This window comes from Lupinus angustifolius, chromosome LG03 (genome assembly GCF_001865875.1).
Source record: "Lupinus angustifolius cultivar Tanjil chromosome LG03, LupAngTanjil_v1.0, whole genome shotgun sequence".
Taxonomy (NCBI): domain Eukaryota; kingdom Viridiplantae; phylum Streptophyta; class Magnoliopsida; order Fabales; family Fabaceae; genus Lupinus; species Lupinus angustifolius.
The window spans coordinates 26,808,311-26,825,003 of record NC_032011.1 but is presented as its reverse complement, the minus strand read 5'-3'; the positions used below and the strand labels follow the sequence as shown (position 1 = coordinate 26,825,003).

Genomic DNA, 16,693 nt, shown 5'->3' with positions numbered 1-16,693 from the left:
TAAATGTCTAACCTAGACAATAAACACAAAGTATCAATCAATTTATTTATCATGTGTAAAGCAATGTTTAATACATATCAAATCCCAAAAACAGAAGGCAACAATAAATTACAGATAAGAAAAAGAAAGATAGGTAATGTTCCCCAACAAATACATTCAAATATGAAGAGAATACATTACTATTGTGTACCATTTATTTAACTTGAAGTTCTTCTTCTTTGAGACAAGGTGGGCCTTCCAAACGAATATAATCATACATTATACCTTGGAAGGGACTCTGGTTCCTTGGTTGTGTGAAATATAAAGTATTTGTGCCATCAATAAGAACAGAACCTGGTATATTCACATTGTAAAACCAATATATTCCATGAACTCCATGTCTAGCAATTGAGTTATCCCTTCCTATTAATCCAGTCGTAAATATCGGGCGCCTTGCATTCGGATCATTTACTCGAATCTTCAAAGACAATGCATACAGTTCAGCACTAAACTTTAAAAGGTGAAGCAGTTAATCCAACAAGGTACAATGTGTGTGTTTGACAGAGGTAAAAGGCTAGGGAGTTTACCTGCAATTCAGCTAATGTTGCAGATGCAATTGCAACTCTCAGTTTATATGTACTTCCCTTATCCACACTACTGAGTTCAAACTTGATTTGCCAAGTTGTTCCATGATAAGTGTTATCCTCTCTTCTTCTGCAGTTACACGCTTGAAAAATTAGTACAATATTATGTAATGTAAAACTTGAAAGAAATGCAACTATTATAGTCGAAGTAAGGACCAGGCACGGCCAAAACCAAATTGTGTTTTTCAGGGTTTTATCACCGGGAGGATGATTGGGGTTGCTAAGGAACAAAGAGGTTGTACTATTTGAGATGCAAAATTCAGGTGGAACCAGTTAGAAGTTGCAACTTTGTTGTCATCATAAAAGTCTTGGCACTCCTTTTACTTTATTGAAGCCCATGTTTCTTTCTCTGTTTTTAAATGAATCTGTTGAATACCAATAAGGTGTTGGTCTAGTGGTATAAACTTTTGCTAGATTCCTAAGATAACCAAAAGGTTAGGGGTTCGATTCTTGGGAGTGACCTTATTGGGAGGGGCAGCCACATACAAAAAAAAAGTGATGTCTGTCAATTTTCCAAACTATGTATCTGTTGAATCCTTCAAATGTGATGTTTGTCAATTTTCCAAACACCGCCGGGTAAGTTTCCCTCCCAGAGGTAATAAAGTCACCAACAATTTTCTCTTATCCATTTTGATGTTTGGGGTCCTGCACCCATTCCTAACATTTTTTGGTGCAAAATGGTTTGTCATTTATTGATTGTGGTAGCCTTCTTCATGTCATGAAAACATTTTCCCCTCAATTCCTAGTACGCAAAGTCTTGTATCTATGTTCTTGGTTGTGTTGTTTCTGTGCAAGTGCATCTTCAGCATTGGGACAAACTAGACTATAAATGCATTTTCATTGGTTATGCTCCAGATAAGAAAGGGTATAAGTGTTATCACTCTTGAAGTCGCCAATTCTTTGTTTCCAAAGATGTTACTTTTCAGGAAGACCAATCTTTCTTTACTTCTCAACTTCAGGGGGAGATGACTAATAAATCATAACCTGAGACTTCCTACACTGAGTCAGAAGCTAAGACTTCTTATCCTGGTCATTTTCCATTACTTCCACCTTCTAATGTGTACCTTGATACGCAAGAGCTAGTAACTTCTGCTAGTCACACCTAAAATAGTTACTCGAACTAAAGCCAGCTCACCAAAAATGGTGTACCAAAGGAAAAAGAAACCCAAACTGGTCCAACCTCTACTCCAAGCGTCTAGGCTGTTTGTAAGTACAAACACCAATACTATTAATTTTGAATCCATTCCTAGGACGACTTGCCTATTGCCTTGAGAAAAGGAAAGAAGTCTCGGTACCAAGTACCTTATTTCTCATTTTGTCTCCTCTAAACACCTTTCTTTGCAGCACCAGAGTTTCATTGCAGCCACTGATTCTATTAGAATCCCGAAATCAGTACAATAAGCAGTAATGAATAAGAATTGGATTCAAGCTATGAATGAGGAGATGAGAACATGGAAAATAGGTGAGAGACTGGAGGAAAAGAGATCATTGGGGTGCAGATGGATTTACACTGTGAAGTTCTAGCCTGATGGTACTCTAGACAGGTACAAAGCAAGAATGGTATCAAAGGCTCATAGGGAATTGTATCATACGGTCCACGGAATTTGTGAATTTTTGTAGATGAAAATCATTTTAGACGATCTCAAGATCAAGCATAAAGTCTCAATGAAGTTGTTTTGTAATAACAAGCCAACCCTTAGTATAGCTCACAATCCTGTGCAGCATGATAGGACCGAGCATATAGAAGAGAAACTTCATAGTGGACTGCTTATTGCATCATATGTACCTTCTAGCCATGAACTAGCAGATGTCTTAACTAAAGGAGTTCCTACATATAATTTTCAAGACCTTACTTGCAAGCTGGGAATGATTGATATCCAATCACCAGTTTGAGGGGGTGAGTTCGAAATAATGAATATTCATGAACAATTAAGCATTAATTAGCTTCATGCATTAGTAGATTCATGTACATATAGGGAGTGTGTCATTCATGTATCTAGGAAGATGCTATCTTAATTGTCTTGTAATTATCAGGTGTATTTATTAGTATGTGTATATAAATACCACAACTTGCTGATTGTAGAAACAACCATTTCAGAACTATGACTATTCACTCTAAACTTTCATTTTCCCCTCTTTTGTCATTGTGTTATACAAAATAATTAATATTCCATCAAACAGACCTGGGAACCTGTGCAAAAAACCAATCCTTTGTGTAATCACTGACACCAATTGTGTAAACCAAATCTGCATCAGGATACAATTCTGCATACCTACTCCACAATCCATACTGCCGGAACCTACAAGTTGAGAGGAAAAAAGTAAGACCTAAGAACAAATAACAATTTATATCTCAAGGAAATATTTTCATCACACATAAAAGGGGTAAATGCATAGTTGGTAGAGGGCTCCAATATTTCATGCTATAATATGTAGGATAGATTCAAAATTAAACAAAATCCTCTTTAACAATATAAGGACAAGCAGAAAAGAAAAGTTGACCACTCAATGTGAAGACTAAAAATATCACAGAAATATGCCCCTAATGATACATAACAAAGCTAACCTGTCTGAATGTTTGATAAGCCTATTAATATATTGTGGATCGGGATCAGGAACATAAAACTCAGCAGCGGATCTATCAGGAATACCTATTTCCCACAATGTGGGACCATCCCTTGGAGGCTCATACACAAGTCCACCCAATTCAATAAAAGAACCTGCATTGCTTGTTTAGTAAGCATACATTTTTGCATGACAAATGATTTCAACTTGACCAAGTTATGGAACCTGAGGTTATCTTCATTAAATCATCAAGTTTGTAGTCCCCGACAAAACCAGGAAACCAGGCATATAAGTTATAGTCGCCTGGACGTATATTGCTAATCGTAAAAAATCCATTCTCATCTGCTATGGTCCAGAATTGATAGTCCTGGTAGAAAGTAAAAGTTAAATAAGCATCTAGGAGAGTTCTTTTGGGCACCCACAGTAGCATTCTTGTGATCATCTTTCCTGAAATAAAAACGAGGAACTACTCCATGAAGGTAACATTACTATAACTATTTTTTCTTAGAACCTTGATTATGTTTGGTATAGTTTGAGAAATCACCTTGATCTGTTAGAGAGTCAGATTGGCACTTATTAGATTGAAGCCTTCAACTTTAAGTTGTTTTAAATTCAAAATGGCAAATCATATTGTCAAAGAGATACAGTAAGGAACAGCTTCCAACTTAAACTTAGCCTTTAAATAAAGGAACCTATTCTCAGAGAATAGTGAAGAGTTCGACAGCTCCATCCTCACACCAAATGAGATTTAAAAGAAAAAAATGACAATTGAAGCACAAAATTCGAAAGTGTACTGCTCATGCAACTAAAATATTAGGTTTCAATGCGTGAGGAAAAACACCTTGCATTCTCTTTGCCATGACCCTACATCTCCTGGTGGAGCCAGACCAACATAAGCACCATTTGCTGATATTAAGTCTGTGCTGATGTACCTGGATACAATAATTAGAATAGTTCACTCGGCTTGACAATATAATAAGAAATAAAGAACCAGAGTCTTACTGCTGTTCAGCAACTGATTCATCACTCTATTAAGGTTTAATCTCAAAACCAATTGGCTTTGAGATAGAACCTTAACATGGTATCAGAGCCAAAACTCAACTTCTCTCTCGTTGTCATGAGCCAAAAGATACCCTTTAGTCATGGGTTAAAGGTAACGCATGACCTGGTCTGGCAGGCTTCAGTGGAGGGGGCGTGTTGGAAAAAGTCTCACATTGACTATTTCATTGTTTCAAGAATGATTTAAATACATGTTGCACTACTTCTCTCATTGCTGATTGGTTTAGAAATGGAACCTTAACACACTCAACTTGGCATACATACATATATATATATATTAAAAAAGGCATTCAACCTATACCTTTTTGCATATCACCCAAAAAAATGGCATAGCACCAGGTTGCACTTTTATTACAAAAATAATGAAAAGACTAATAAAAAAATCATAGCAATTAGCAATAACCTTGAAAAATAGCAAATATATTTTGGAAAACTATGCTTGTATTGCAAGCACCAGTATAACAAGATACTCATCTAATAATCGAAATAAAAACCTCAAGAAGTTCTGCCATAACAAGATACAACAAACTATGAGTATCTTGCATGCTTGCCTGTCTAAAACATGTAGTCTGCCACTGACGTTGCCTCGTTGATCTGCCTTTAAAAAATCCTCTGAAGCTGGGAAAAAATATGGCCACTTTTCAACTTCATTCTTCATCTGAATGTCAATTCAAATCAGTCTTTTATTACATCTTCAGCATCCAACTATACCATATCATGTACCTCCTAAGTCCTAACAACAAAGTAGAAGAAATCTGGCAAACCTGTCTTTTTGCATCCTCCCACAGGTAAAGGTTAATGTCAGATTTGTCACGTGTCGATCCAGAATTTAGATAAATGTATACAGGTCCAAAAACCTTCTTCCATGGCTCACCACCTCTAAATTTGGGCACCAAATCTTGTCCAGCATAGTGACCGCTAAGAAATATCTATTAATGCCAATTTAATAAACATGTTATATTAAAAGAGATAATAATCATGTCAAATGATCTAAGCTTGTGGTAACAGTCAGTATGCAAGCAATGCAGAGAAACTGTCATCACAGTTTAAATTCGTTCACTTACAGCAAGTGTGGTGGGGCCTACATGTGAGGTCAAATTCTGTTTGAGGGGTCCACCAGAACGAAACTCATCACTAGGTGTGATCTGCCAGAATCCCACTGGAGGATTTTCAGATATCCACCCATGTACTTGGTTATCTTTGTTTATACATGAATACTGATACTTGTCATCCACCTATGAATAAAAAAAGAAATAGAAAAACAATGTAACATGTTATACACACTAAACCTATGCAAACGAAGTCGTCCATATCATGTTTTCAACTAGCCACATGAAAATCTATCTTATCGGTTACTCAAAACTTGAGAGGTCCACCAACTAATTTGTGTGTTAGTACATTGAATAACTATTTTTTAATAAAACGTAGTTTAAACCAAATACTTGTGAAAGAATTGATTTTGGAAGAATTGTTTTATGATTGAAAGATGGAAGTATTTATCTGAATGAATACAGTTTGCCCCTTTGTGGCTCCATTAACTTGGACTACAGAATCATAACTTTAACTGAGGGAATTTACAAAATATCTATTAAAGATTCCTTATTCTGTTAAAAATATTGTTCTCCTTGTTTATAGACATGCCTTTATGTGTGCAAATTGGTCACGCACTCCTTTAAAGGATTATATCATGACTAAGCACTCTAATTTGATAAGGTCAAAAAAGGCACAAGGTAACAACTATGTTAATGAAACTCAGTGAGGCAATGTCACAAAGTTGAAACCACATGCCAGCAAAGTGATATTGTCCAAACCACAGAAAAGTAAAGTGAATTTAAATAATCTAACTAAGTACAAAGTTTTAAAACAAGGTAACAAATAGGTAAATATAATTCTGGGGCTGAACTGATGTTCAAGCTGTTTGAAGAAGTAACAGACATTTTGGTTTCAACTCTCCAAACATACGTAATAAAAACTAAAAAAACTTGAACACTGAAGAATCAATTCTTCATTTCAAACATTTATTGCTGACGTAGTAAAATCAAACATGCCTACTAAGGAAAGATACAATTGGTAGCTTTTAGGAGATCAAAGTTATGCTATAGAAACATGTGTAACTAGTACCTCGCCTTTCAGATTTGGATTCTTGGGATTGGTTAGTAGGACAGCTTCTTGGTAGGCCAAGGCTTGGCCTCTTCCTGGTAACCGGTCCTCTGGAAAAGGCATAATCCCTCGCCTATTGTCTGCCATAGCCATGTATTGAAACCTATATACTTGATTGTTAAAGAGGATGAATATCTAAAATAAAAGGACTGCCTGTTGTTTTCTAGGACAGTCTCTTCTATTGTTCTGAATGCACATGAACAAAATTCAAGAAGATAATGTTTGTATTACTTTCACCCCAAAATTTCTGTAGTAAAGTGGTATTTGGAATTGCAAAATTATCTATAAATGCTAGAAAAATATTTAGCAATTATCTTTTTCAGCAACAAAATCTTATTAAATATAAAAATATGGAAAACAAGTGAAACAATAATGAAACACATACAGAGGCATCGAATTTTTAGTTTAAACAATACACATACTCATAAAATATTGGTAAATTTACTTGTCTTTTCTAAGCTTGAAAGTGATCCTTGTTTCACTCATTTCAAAATCTGGCCATCCACTTAAGTGCTCATAAATTCCATAGGAGTAGAAGCCTGATGAACCCCGGAGCATTACAAATCTGAAATTAACCACCCACAAGTATTAACCCATCAGGTAGCATTTCAAAAATTACCCATCATGATAAACAAAATTTGAGCAAGGACCTTTTGTCAATATTTAAGGGGACAAGCATTCCCTCAAGAGAAGGATCCCACATTCTTGTGAATGAAATCTCCACCTGTTCCTCATTTTGAACTATAACTTGAAAACATGTTCCCTTAATCCTGGACAATAACATTTTCAGTTCATATTTACTTTAAACATTATCCTCAAAGCTATAACTGAACTAATGAGATTGCAAAAAGAACTTATAAACAAAATAGAGGGGTTTGAGAACCAGTCTATAACCCATCTCAGGTGTAACGTAAAAACACTCCAATTCTAATTTTGAACTCTAATCAGTGGATATATTTGAATATACTTGGTGCAATAATATAAAGGACTCAATGCAGTTGCAAAAGAAGGTAGTATCGTCATACACGTCAAAGAGTCCTTTGCTCCCTGGTGCACTCCACATAAGATCCCAGTACCTAAACATCCAATCAAAAGACAGAATCAGCTTCCAGCCTGAAAAAGTGTGAGCTGCCTGATTTATTCGCAATCAGTAAGAAAATTTATTTTCCTTGCTTAATGCTAAGATGTAGAACACACTGTCCTCCACAAGGCAAATCAAATTTGATTTTTCAAGCATATTCACTATAATATCTAGTGTTCACTTTTACTTTTGTACATTGAAAAAAATGCCAATTATATACTGCCACTCATCAGATTGAATTCTTAACTAGTTCCAAGTTCATTGAAGCATTACATTTTCAAGAGAATGGCTACTACTCTATTCAGTCCATCCCAGAACAAGATAAATGAAAGAGAGGATTCAAATGAAATTAGTACATGCTAGAACCAATTACCCTCTATTAGTCTCCTTATTAAGAACTTCAAGCAAATTGTCAACGCCATTATATCGTATCCCGGTAATGATTCCATCTGGATTTGACAGTGTAACTTGAAGTATGCCATTATCCATCACCACCTGCACATACCAATTAGCTAAAATAAGTACAGGAAACAAAAAACATAACCCACAAACTGTACCAACACATGACTTTCATTTTGCTAAAGGTTATATCAGATGAAACCAAACTTTCTGCACTGTCTTTTCCACATTTACAATGATTGAAGTACAGGTGGGACCAACCAGTTCATTTGGGTATGTAATTTTATAAAACAATTCTAACTGTTCCTGTAAATCTTCCTAACACTGTAACTCTTCCTAAGGTATGAGGTGTTTATATATTCCCAAGATATTGACTAATATATATTTTCATTAAATATTTTCTTCAAAGACATGAAATACACTTTATAAGATGGATAGAAGGGATAGGCTTCAGAGACATGAAATACACTTTATAAGATGACTCTCAAGCCTTTCATTTCTCTTTTTTTCCTTTGAAAACCAACTCGCAAACAAGCACTATCTATTTGTGAGTTGGTTTTGGAGTGAGAGCCATAAAATACACTGATAAATGACTCTGAAGTTTGTTCTTTCCATTCCTAGCCTCCAATACTTATCTCGCAAACAAACTCTTCCATTTCGATCAAAAAACCAACTCGTAACCGGACCCTGGAATGAATTGTAGAAAGATTTTTTATAATAGTATTAAAAATACTTGGTAGGGAGAAGGTTAATGAGTAAACGTAACACTTTATTCTATTACTCAAAATCCAAGGTACATGGAATAAGGGACAAAACAACTTGACTTAGACCATAAAGAACTTAAATCTTCTATACCACTCACTTTAATCATAATACAATGAAAAAGTAGTAAATTAGAAGAATGAAGGGTGAAATCGAACGCATAAACTTACATAGTGACCTTGAATATGTAACCGTACTCCTGGGGCAGACATGACGAATTGTTTTTGTTTTTGTTCTGTTTCAACTAAGATTGGTCACAAAAGAAAGGGATCTAAAATGGAATGAATGAAATGTAGTAACAGTGTTCCAAACTCAGTTTCATGTGTTACAGATAACGTGTAATTATGTAAGGTAAGCTTTTTAAATTTCGAATTAAGTGATTAAACAATGAATAGGGTTAGTTTAGTGATTGGGAAGTGTTACTGTATGAAAAATATCAAAGTCCAAATATAAATGGACCCACAATTTATATGTTTTAGCGATAGAGAGAGCTGAGCGATTAATATGCATAAGTCTCAAAAAGGCGCCCAAGGAAGAGTTTTTTCATGCATATAAAGAGAATAATGTATCTACTAATATTATGATATAACTTATCTCCTCTAGTCAGTAAAAATGTGACATGTATGCTATTTTATTTATTATTAAAAATATTTTTATACAAAATGATGAAATATGACACATGTCATGATTTCACTGACAGAATGAGATAACTTATTTCCTTATACGAGGAGATACTCCATTTCCATGAATAAATGAGGAGAAAATGATGTATGCACTTGTTTTAAGGTGTAATGTATGAATTTAATATAATGTTATTATATTATCTATTATTTATATTTTTTTATTATTAACTCTTCAAAAAATAAACATGAATAGTTGATAGTATACTTACTTGTATAAATTTTTACATTGATAATATATAACTATTGGATAATATAATACCAATATTATTTTATTCTAGTAAAACACTTGGTTATAAAAAATAGTTCGTTATTGTACGATGTATTAATATTTAAATGAGAGTACTTTTTGTATCGATAAACAACTAATATTTTCTAAGATAAATGATTGTCCATACTGAGACAATATAGAGTGTTACTCATGTACAACAACCTAACATTAACATTGTTATATCTTTAATCCATATCATAAAAATTCTACAAATTTTATGATATTCACTAATTGTCCATTGTCTAACATAAATTTAACATATTTTTCAAATTTTAGGAACAAATAACATCGAACACATATAGGGGAATTATCTATATTGTTTTTTCTGTTGGAAAAAATTTGATTGTCTACTCTTCCTTCAAACCCCTCTAACTCTCCCATCTTCCTCCCATACCGTCCTGGATCATCCAAAGTGAAGATCAATAATTTCCTTACATAGAATAAATATTTTCCTATTACTCATTTAGATACTATTAATACTTTATCATACAGTTTCTGAAAGCATTTTAGTATTAGACCCTTTAGTACTGAAGAGGATCTCGGTCCACCTCATTGAATACCATAAAATGTGTGGTAGAAACTTAATAATTTTACCTTGTTAAAAAGTGCAAAAATAAAACAGTTTTTGTTAATCATTGATCTCAAACAAAATTTTGCCATGGATGAGACCTTAGTTGCTTTTGGGCCATGATCAAAGTTAAACTTTCACAATGGTGAAAGAAGAGCTGAGGTAAAAATATACCATGAGAAGTATGAAAAAGAAAATGATTTATGTTTTCCAAAAATTGATTGCCACAAAACAAACCAAAAATGGAGTAATCATTGTCATCATCCATCTTTCAATCCTAAAATGTTGTCACCTAGTTCTGTTTAGCATGTTAAGGTTGGGGGAAAAGAATACATGAACCTTACCTATAAAGTCAATTAAGAAATCATATAAAAGAAGAACATTTATTCATTTAACAGGTTACTAGATATCACAAAGGAAATTATTTACTTCTCAATCAGTCTCTGAAAGCTTCTCATCAGCAACATCACTAGGAAGGTCAAGGCCATCAGGAATTTTGCCAGGAAAGTTGGTACTTGACTCATATGATCCAATCTTACTGCAATGATATAAGTCAAAGGTGAATTTCAGTATAAGCTTGAATTTAAGTATTGTTTTACAAATAAAGTGCTTACCCTCTATCAATGATGACCACTGAACGTAGCTCACAATTTGCAAAGCTGTAGACAAAAAAAAGCTCAGAATTTTATTAACATGAAAGTCTAATACATGTAAGGCATGCAAATAATTAATGACTGGGGTTTAGTTTGATAGTCTCTCAAAATTGGGAGTGGATCCAGGGATGGATTTTTCATACACAAATTATTTTTTACCTCCAAATTTTCATAGTGAACATTTACATTATGTGCTGTATACATGTTAAAATAAGAATAGAACATCCCTCAAATGAACTTCCTTTTCTTTCACTTTATTTCTTTGCAAAAGAGTAAATTTTAGAAGGGCAGTGAAATGAAGATTATTACCAGATGAACCCTATGATAGATTCAGAAAATTCAGCTAACATTGATACACAATTCATAAAAAAAATGTACCGCATCATCCACCAGACTCTAGAAATAAAGTAATACAAATGATGAATGGTAAATGATATATTGACTGTGTATATATCTTTACACTGATAGTGCATAGATATTGCACTCTTTATAAACAAAAATGTATACATTGTCAGTCTATGAGTGTTATATACTGTCGCTACTTCATCCACCATTGACTCTCAAAATAAAGTAATACAAATGATAAATGGTGAATAATAGATGATATATTGACTGTGTATATATTTTTACACTGGAAGTGCATAGATATTACACTCAATTACATAAATATTAAAAAGGTGCTCGAGCCTAGGATTGAATTATAATAAAACACCATAAGATGAAGTCATGATCCTTTTCCTTTTTTATTTCCTATTTATTTCATTAAAAATAGCATTTTGATTTTCCTTTCCTTCATATATCTCTAAACCTGAATGTGTATAAACAAGATAAGGCAATCTCTCCAGATTCCAGAGAAATACTTACTGTGTGCAGATTTCATTCTTCACAGTTGGATGGCAGTCATTTCCAAAAGCACTTAGCGTATGAAACAGAAAACCGCTGTGGGTAACAACAGCTATCTCCTTCTCTTTACGTGTCCACAACCTGGAACAAAAAGGAAATGTGAAAAAAGAAAAATGTCAGATCTTTGGTTCTAGGTTCTAGCCATATTCACTAGAGATACCAATTGTCCATAACCTATTTTACAAAAATTGGTATGTGACAGCCAACTGAAAACAAAAAAGTGGTACAGTTCTACCTCCTTAAAATTTGAAGGCTGTAACATAATCGTAATGGATAATGGACTAAAGCAAACATGTACAAAAGAACACTAGAAAAATAAAACTCATTGTGTCAGAACAAGCGTAGTCTAAATGTCTTTAAGTTATCATAGTATGTGCAAAATGTCAAAAAGTCAACCATAAAGGTGATCCAACCAAATAAAAAAGTTTTCAGCTAAAATATCAATCATGGTAATATGGGCCTTTAACTTCAGTACAAATGTACAATCAAAGACTATTCGTCTCTCCCTAAGTTTTCTTTACTAAAACTTCTCTTCCTGTTAAATATGCATAGTCATTAACATGAAACAAATTATTTAATCACACTAACCATTCAAAAAATTTCAGTCCCCTGGCTGCAACTTCTTCATTCTTCTCTCTAATGTCAGGTTTCCACAAAATGTCCTCATCGCTTTCTATCTAAACATAAGTTATACAATGTGTCCAACCAACCCAAAGTTCAATTATCTTCTCGCAACAAACGCATCCGGACAAAATTACTTCCAGTAGCTGTTAGGCCATATTATGAGACAACAAATAGATCATTTACCAGTGCAAAATCAATTGCTGGAAACATATTCCGGTACTCATTGATGCTTCTTCTCTTATCACAAGGATGCACCCCCTGAATACAAAAATAAAGCATTGCACAAAGTTATCAGACATAAATGCTAAATGGAATTTAAAACAGCAGGAGGGGAAGTAAAAATACTAAGAGGCTCAATTTGAAAATCTCTACAGTCAGCGTAAAGCAATACAAAGGAGCCAACAAACATCTCATGGCCTCATCCTACAATGAATCAATCAACTTCGCACTATTTAACAATACTTGGGAAATTCATAGATATAACAGTGTGAGGCTAACCAGATGAAGGAACAAAAATAAATGTCCCAAAGTTGGAAACGGCAAGTACGACCTTACAGTTGCTCGTCAAGAAACTAATATAATGATTTGAGTGAATTCAACAAACAAGGGGACATTAAAATGGGTGACATGACCTGACACCATTCAATAAGCTAGAAAGCAAGCTTCAAGATGGCAAGGCAGATGGCCAACAGTTATGTTTAAGTAGTTTATGTGGTATATTTCCTAATTAAGGATGGCCAACAGTTATCTTGAAGCTTTTAAGTAGTTTATGTGGTATATTTCCTAAACCAAGTCAGACAGATAAAAGTACGGGAATGTAATAAAGAAAAGGAATGGTGGACATAATTAATTGATTCAACAATCATTACATACCAAATGCTCTCGGCAAAGCTCTACTGCTATAAATGGAGGGGAATTCAGACTAGAAATTGCAAGACGGCCACTATCTCCCACATTTTCATTCATCAAAGGAGTTGAATTAATCCCATCACTGCCTGCTTCACCACCAAAGACTCCAACTGCTGTTTGCATGGTCCTGCGATACTAAGCTATTTGAACTTTGAACTATGATAACCCCCATACAAAGTTACAAACACACACACAAAGAGACACTTGTTTGTTCAGCAACATGTAAGACATTTATTCTGAACAAAACCAGCATAACTTCACAAAACAACGTAGAAATAATTCCCATTGCATATTAAAAGAATAAACTCCATACCAAAAAACAATACTTATTATGGAGAACCAAACAAGATATAAAAATATATGAATACTGTTCACAAAAACATATTTCCAGCTTTTCTTCCTTTTTCAGAATATAAGAACAAATCAGAAAACATTTGTGAAGAGGTATGCTGCACTCATGTTTGAAGGTTGCTATACAATTTTAATGAGATAAAGTTTAAAGAAGTAACAGATCCTGGACAAAATTAGACTAGTTAAAGTCATAGGAGAATTTCAAATTACAATGAAATTATACCTTAACAACAGGGAAACAATAACTAGTTCAATTCTTTTAGAAAGACCACTTCTTTTAAAGAAGTAACAGATCCTGGACAAAATTAGACTAGTAAAAGTCATAGGAGAATTTCAAATTACAATGAAATTATACCTTAACAACGGGGAAACAATAACTAGTTCAATTCTTTTAGAAAGACCACTTCTCTTAACATGCCCTTGCAGATTATCAACCTGTCAAACAGCCACAGAATTTCCCCTAATGATGCTTAAAAAACAACAAATTAACCAGGAAAAGGTGTGGAAAGAAGTAGCTACAAAGAGATCTATGCTACAATGAAATAGCCATTGACTCATCATTTCTGCGAAGAAAAATTAAGCTATACAAATACCAACGTCAATAGAAAATATGAAGCATTCATCTTCTTTATAACTATAAACACCTCAAGAAGGAACTCCACATAACACAATATATCCTACTTGAAAATATGACATGTAATTTTGACTAGCAAGTACCTGCTTCCAGCCAAGAGGTGTTAGGCTTGCATCCAAAAGATCGTAAGACAAGTATGCTTCATAATTCTTGTCCCCTTCTACATTGTGAAATCCTTGGGCATGTCTAACCTGGTGGATAAAAGCTTGGATAAAACCTTAATACTGTTGCAAGTAAGCTATGAATCAAACACATTATACTCCAAAATACAAGCTATGAACCCCTGTAATTACCTGGTGTTCCATTTCACCCTTAAAAATCAAATTAAATGAATTTGGTCCACATCAACTAAATTTCATGCCCTTGCCAATCATCTTTAACATCACATTTTAGTATAAACTTTATATTTTAATTTCATTCCAAATGAGACAAGTAGGTAGAACAAGTCAATATATAAAATCACAGAAAAGTGAAGTTTTGGGACTTCATGATATACATAGGGGAAACATTTAATCCCTTTACATGCGAAAACACCAACGTTCATATCATACGGAAATAAAAACAAAACAAAAGCGCTTCAAGAATAAAATTGCCACAAACCAGGTGAATAGTTTTAGAACGGTGCAATGGATAAAGACTTTGACCTGCAGCAACAGCAGTATCCATATCTGCAAGAATATGAAAGAAAGATCAGCAGGAAACTGTGACAGATGAAGTTACGACTTACAACTAAACCAGTATTGTTTAAAAGCAAAATGCAGGTTCAAATCTTTTCTCCTTCAACAAGACAATAATAGAATAACTCTACTGAGGGGGCATTTGGAATTGGCGCTCATAGAGAGCTTAGTAGCACTTATGAAAACAGCTTATAAAAATAAACTCATGAAATAACTCATAAAAATAGTTGAAATTCTTTTGAGCTTATTTAAAAAAGGATTGTCGAATAAGCACTTAATTATGTTATTTACATAACCGCTCCCAAGAATAACTACGGAATTTAATTTATTATTAACATTAAAGAACTAAAAGAACAAGCTAATAAAAATTAGAATGTTCATCAATCGTTACTGAGGAACGTAGAAACTGAGAGAACGATTCCACAACGTTCATAACTATTATAAATTCAAAACGAGACATTCCAACACAATAACCGGAAATGAAAAATCCCTGAAACAAAAACTAAGCAAAAATCAACATTAACTACTTATTTTGTCACAATCACTTATAGATAAGGGAATTATGGTAAATAAATGAAATCGAAGTTGAATAATTACGAAGCGAATCTATCAAACAACCTTAATGATGATTGATTTTTATTGTTTATCAAATGACGTTGAGAAGAGAAGAGTTACCTTATCGAGTAGAGAAACGAAGAATATGGAGAAAACGAGGATAAAACTGTAATTCAACAATATATATGGAATTCCAAATTTGGAGGAGTTAATGGTCATTGCAAGTGACACTTGGCCTTTGTTGGTTAGTTCATATCGTCCGGTAGATAATGCTCACGTAATTTTGTGGATGAGGATCATTTGTCCTCAACATTATCGACATATATTAATATGTATAAAATAAAAATTTAAAATCAATAAAATAATAAAATAGAGCATTATAATTAGTTTGGGACATGAAGTGGGACGTCGTGTAAGACAAGTGATCTTCATTCATAGTTTCATGGTAGCATGTGATTAAGTGATTATTCTTTGAAATATCCAAAGATTTGTCAATATTATCTCTTCCAATATATAACTTTCATAAGTTAATCTTTACACTTTTTTTTAAAGATTGAATGAAATCTTACATTATTAGATCAACATTTTATTAATAACATTATTTTATGTATAAACATTTTCCAATTCTCATTTCTACTACATATATAATAGTATAAAATTGGATGTTGAAGAAACATACATATAAGCTAATTATAGACCTACATCCATCTTTAATTTGAAGTCTAGTTTCCATGCATCAAGGTATATCAGTATATGAACGACTTCTAAAGTAAGGGTAGTGAATTAGGAATAAGAATGGTTTTTGTTGTATTTGTTGATCTAGGGTTACCCCTTATATAATTCTTCTAAGTAATCATATTTGTGACCATATTATTTCTTCTATGAGCCATTAGTGACTTATTTTTTGCCTTTTTGAAAGCCCTAGACACAACTTTATCATTGGTGTGAATCAAGAAATCTTCCTTCAAATTGATTGCTTGTGACGCCATTAAGTTTGGTTGTGCCAATAACTTAGCCTCCAATTTTCTTGCTATCCAATTTGGACTAGATGCTTTGTTCTAGAATGATCTACAAATGTTCTCGATTGAAGTTTTTTAAGTTAATAAGTGTTGATCTTGTGTCGTCGTGTATATCAATAATGATTTGTACAACTACTCAAATTGATATATTTCTTGACTGAATTATATGTTTCTAAACTTTTAATCTCAATAAATATTTT

At 33.5% G+C, this 16,693-nt stretch overlaps 2 protein-coding genes across 3 annotated transcripts; both read right to left on the bottom strand.

Moving 5' to 3' along the window:
* Positions 173-8,925, bottom strand: LOC109344244 (rhamnogalacturonate lyase-like). 2 transcript variants are annotated; one of them, XM_019582927.1, is made up of 15 exons: positions 8,820-8,925; positions 7,862-7,983; positions 7,433-7,483; positions 7,058-7,177; positions 6,853-6,972; positions 6,369-6,510; positions 5,312-5,482; positions 5,012-5,176; positions 4,799-4,905; positions 4,030-4,120; positions 3,414-3,555; positions 3,190-3,343; positions 2,807-2,923; positions 567-690; positions 173-457 (listed from the first exon to the last, which is right to left on the bottom strand). In XM_019582927.1, exons 1-15 carry the CDS (start codon positions 8,859-8,861, stop codon positions 194-196), a joined length of 1,932 nt encoding a protein of 643 aa, XP_019438472.1. In that variant the 5' UTR covers positions 8,862-8,925; the 3' UTR covers positions 173-193. The 2 variants fall into 2 exon arrangements, with proteins under 2 accessions (XP_019438472.1, XP_019438471.1); XM_019582926.1 differs by having other exon boundaries at positions 567-693; positions 8,820-8,923.
* LOC109344246 (phosphoglycerate mutase-like protein 1) lies at positions 10,359-15,689 on the bottom strand. Its single transcript, XM_019582929.1, has 10 exons — positions 15,595-15,689; positions 14,843-14,910; positions 14,326-14,433; positions 13,964-14,043; positions 13,222-13,384; positions 12,532-12,606; positions 12,313-12,401; positions 11,686-11,805; positions 10,783-10,827; positions 10,359-10,706 (listed from the first exon to the last, which is right to left on the bottom strand). The coding sequence occupies exons 2-10, from the start codon at positions 14,906-14,908 to the stop codon at positions 10,601-10,603; spliced, it is 852 nt and encodes a 283-aa protein (XP_019438474.1). The 5' UTR covers positions 14,909-14,910; positions 15,595-15,689; the 3' UTR covers positions 10,359-10,600.

Bases quoted from the DNA above. Each gene is read 5' to 3' on its own strand.
- LOC109344244 (XM_019582926.1), bottom strand. From the start codon at position 8,861: ATGTCTGCCCCAGGAGTACGGTTACATATTCAAGGTCACTAT. The intron at 4,906-5,011 runs GTTTGCCAGATT...ATTGACATTCAG, and splicing joins GGGAGGATGCAAAAAGACAG to ATGAAGAATGAAGTTGAAAA. The intron at 3,556-4,029 runs GTGTTTTTCCTC...ACTTTCTACCAG, and splicing joins CATGGCAAAGAGAATGCAAG to GACTATCAATTCTGGACCAT.
- LOC109344246 (XM_019582929.1), bottom strand. From the start codon at position 14,908: ATGGATACTGCTGTTGCTGCAGGTCAAAGTCTTTATCCATTGCACCGT. The intron at 14,434-14,842 runs GTTTGTGGCAAT...TTTATCCACCAG, and splicing joins GTTCTAAAACTATTCACCTG to GTTAGACATGCCCAAGGATT. The intron at 10,707-10,782 runs GTAAGCACTTTA...ATATCATTGCAG, and splicing joins GTGGTCATCATTGATAGAGG to TAAGATTGGATCATATGAGT.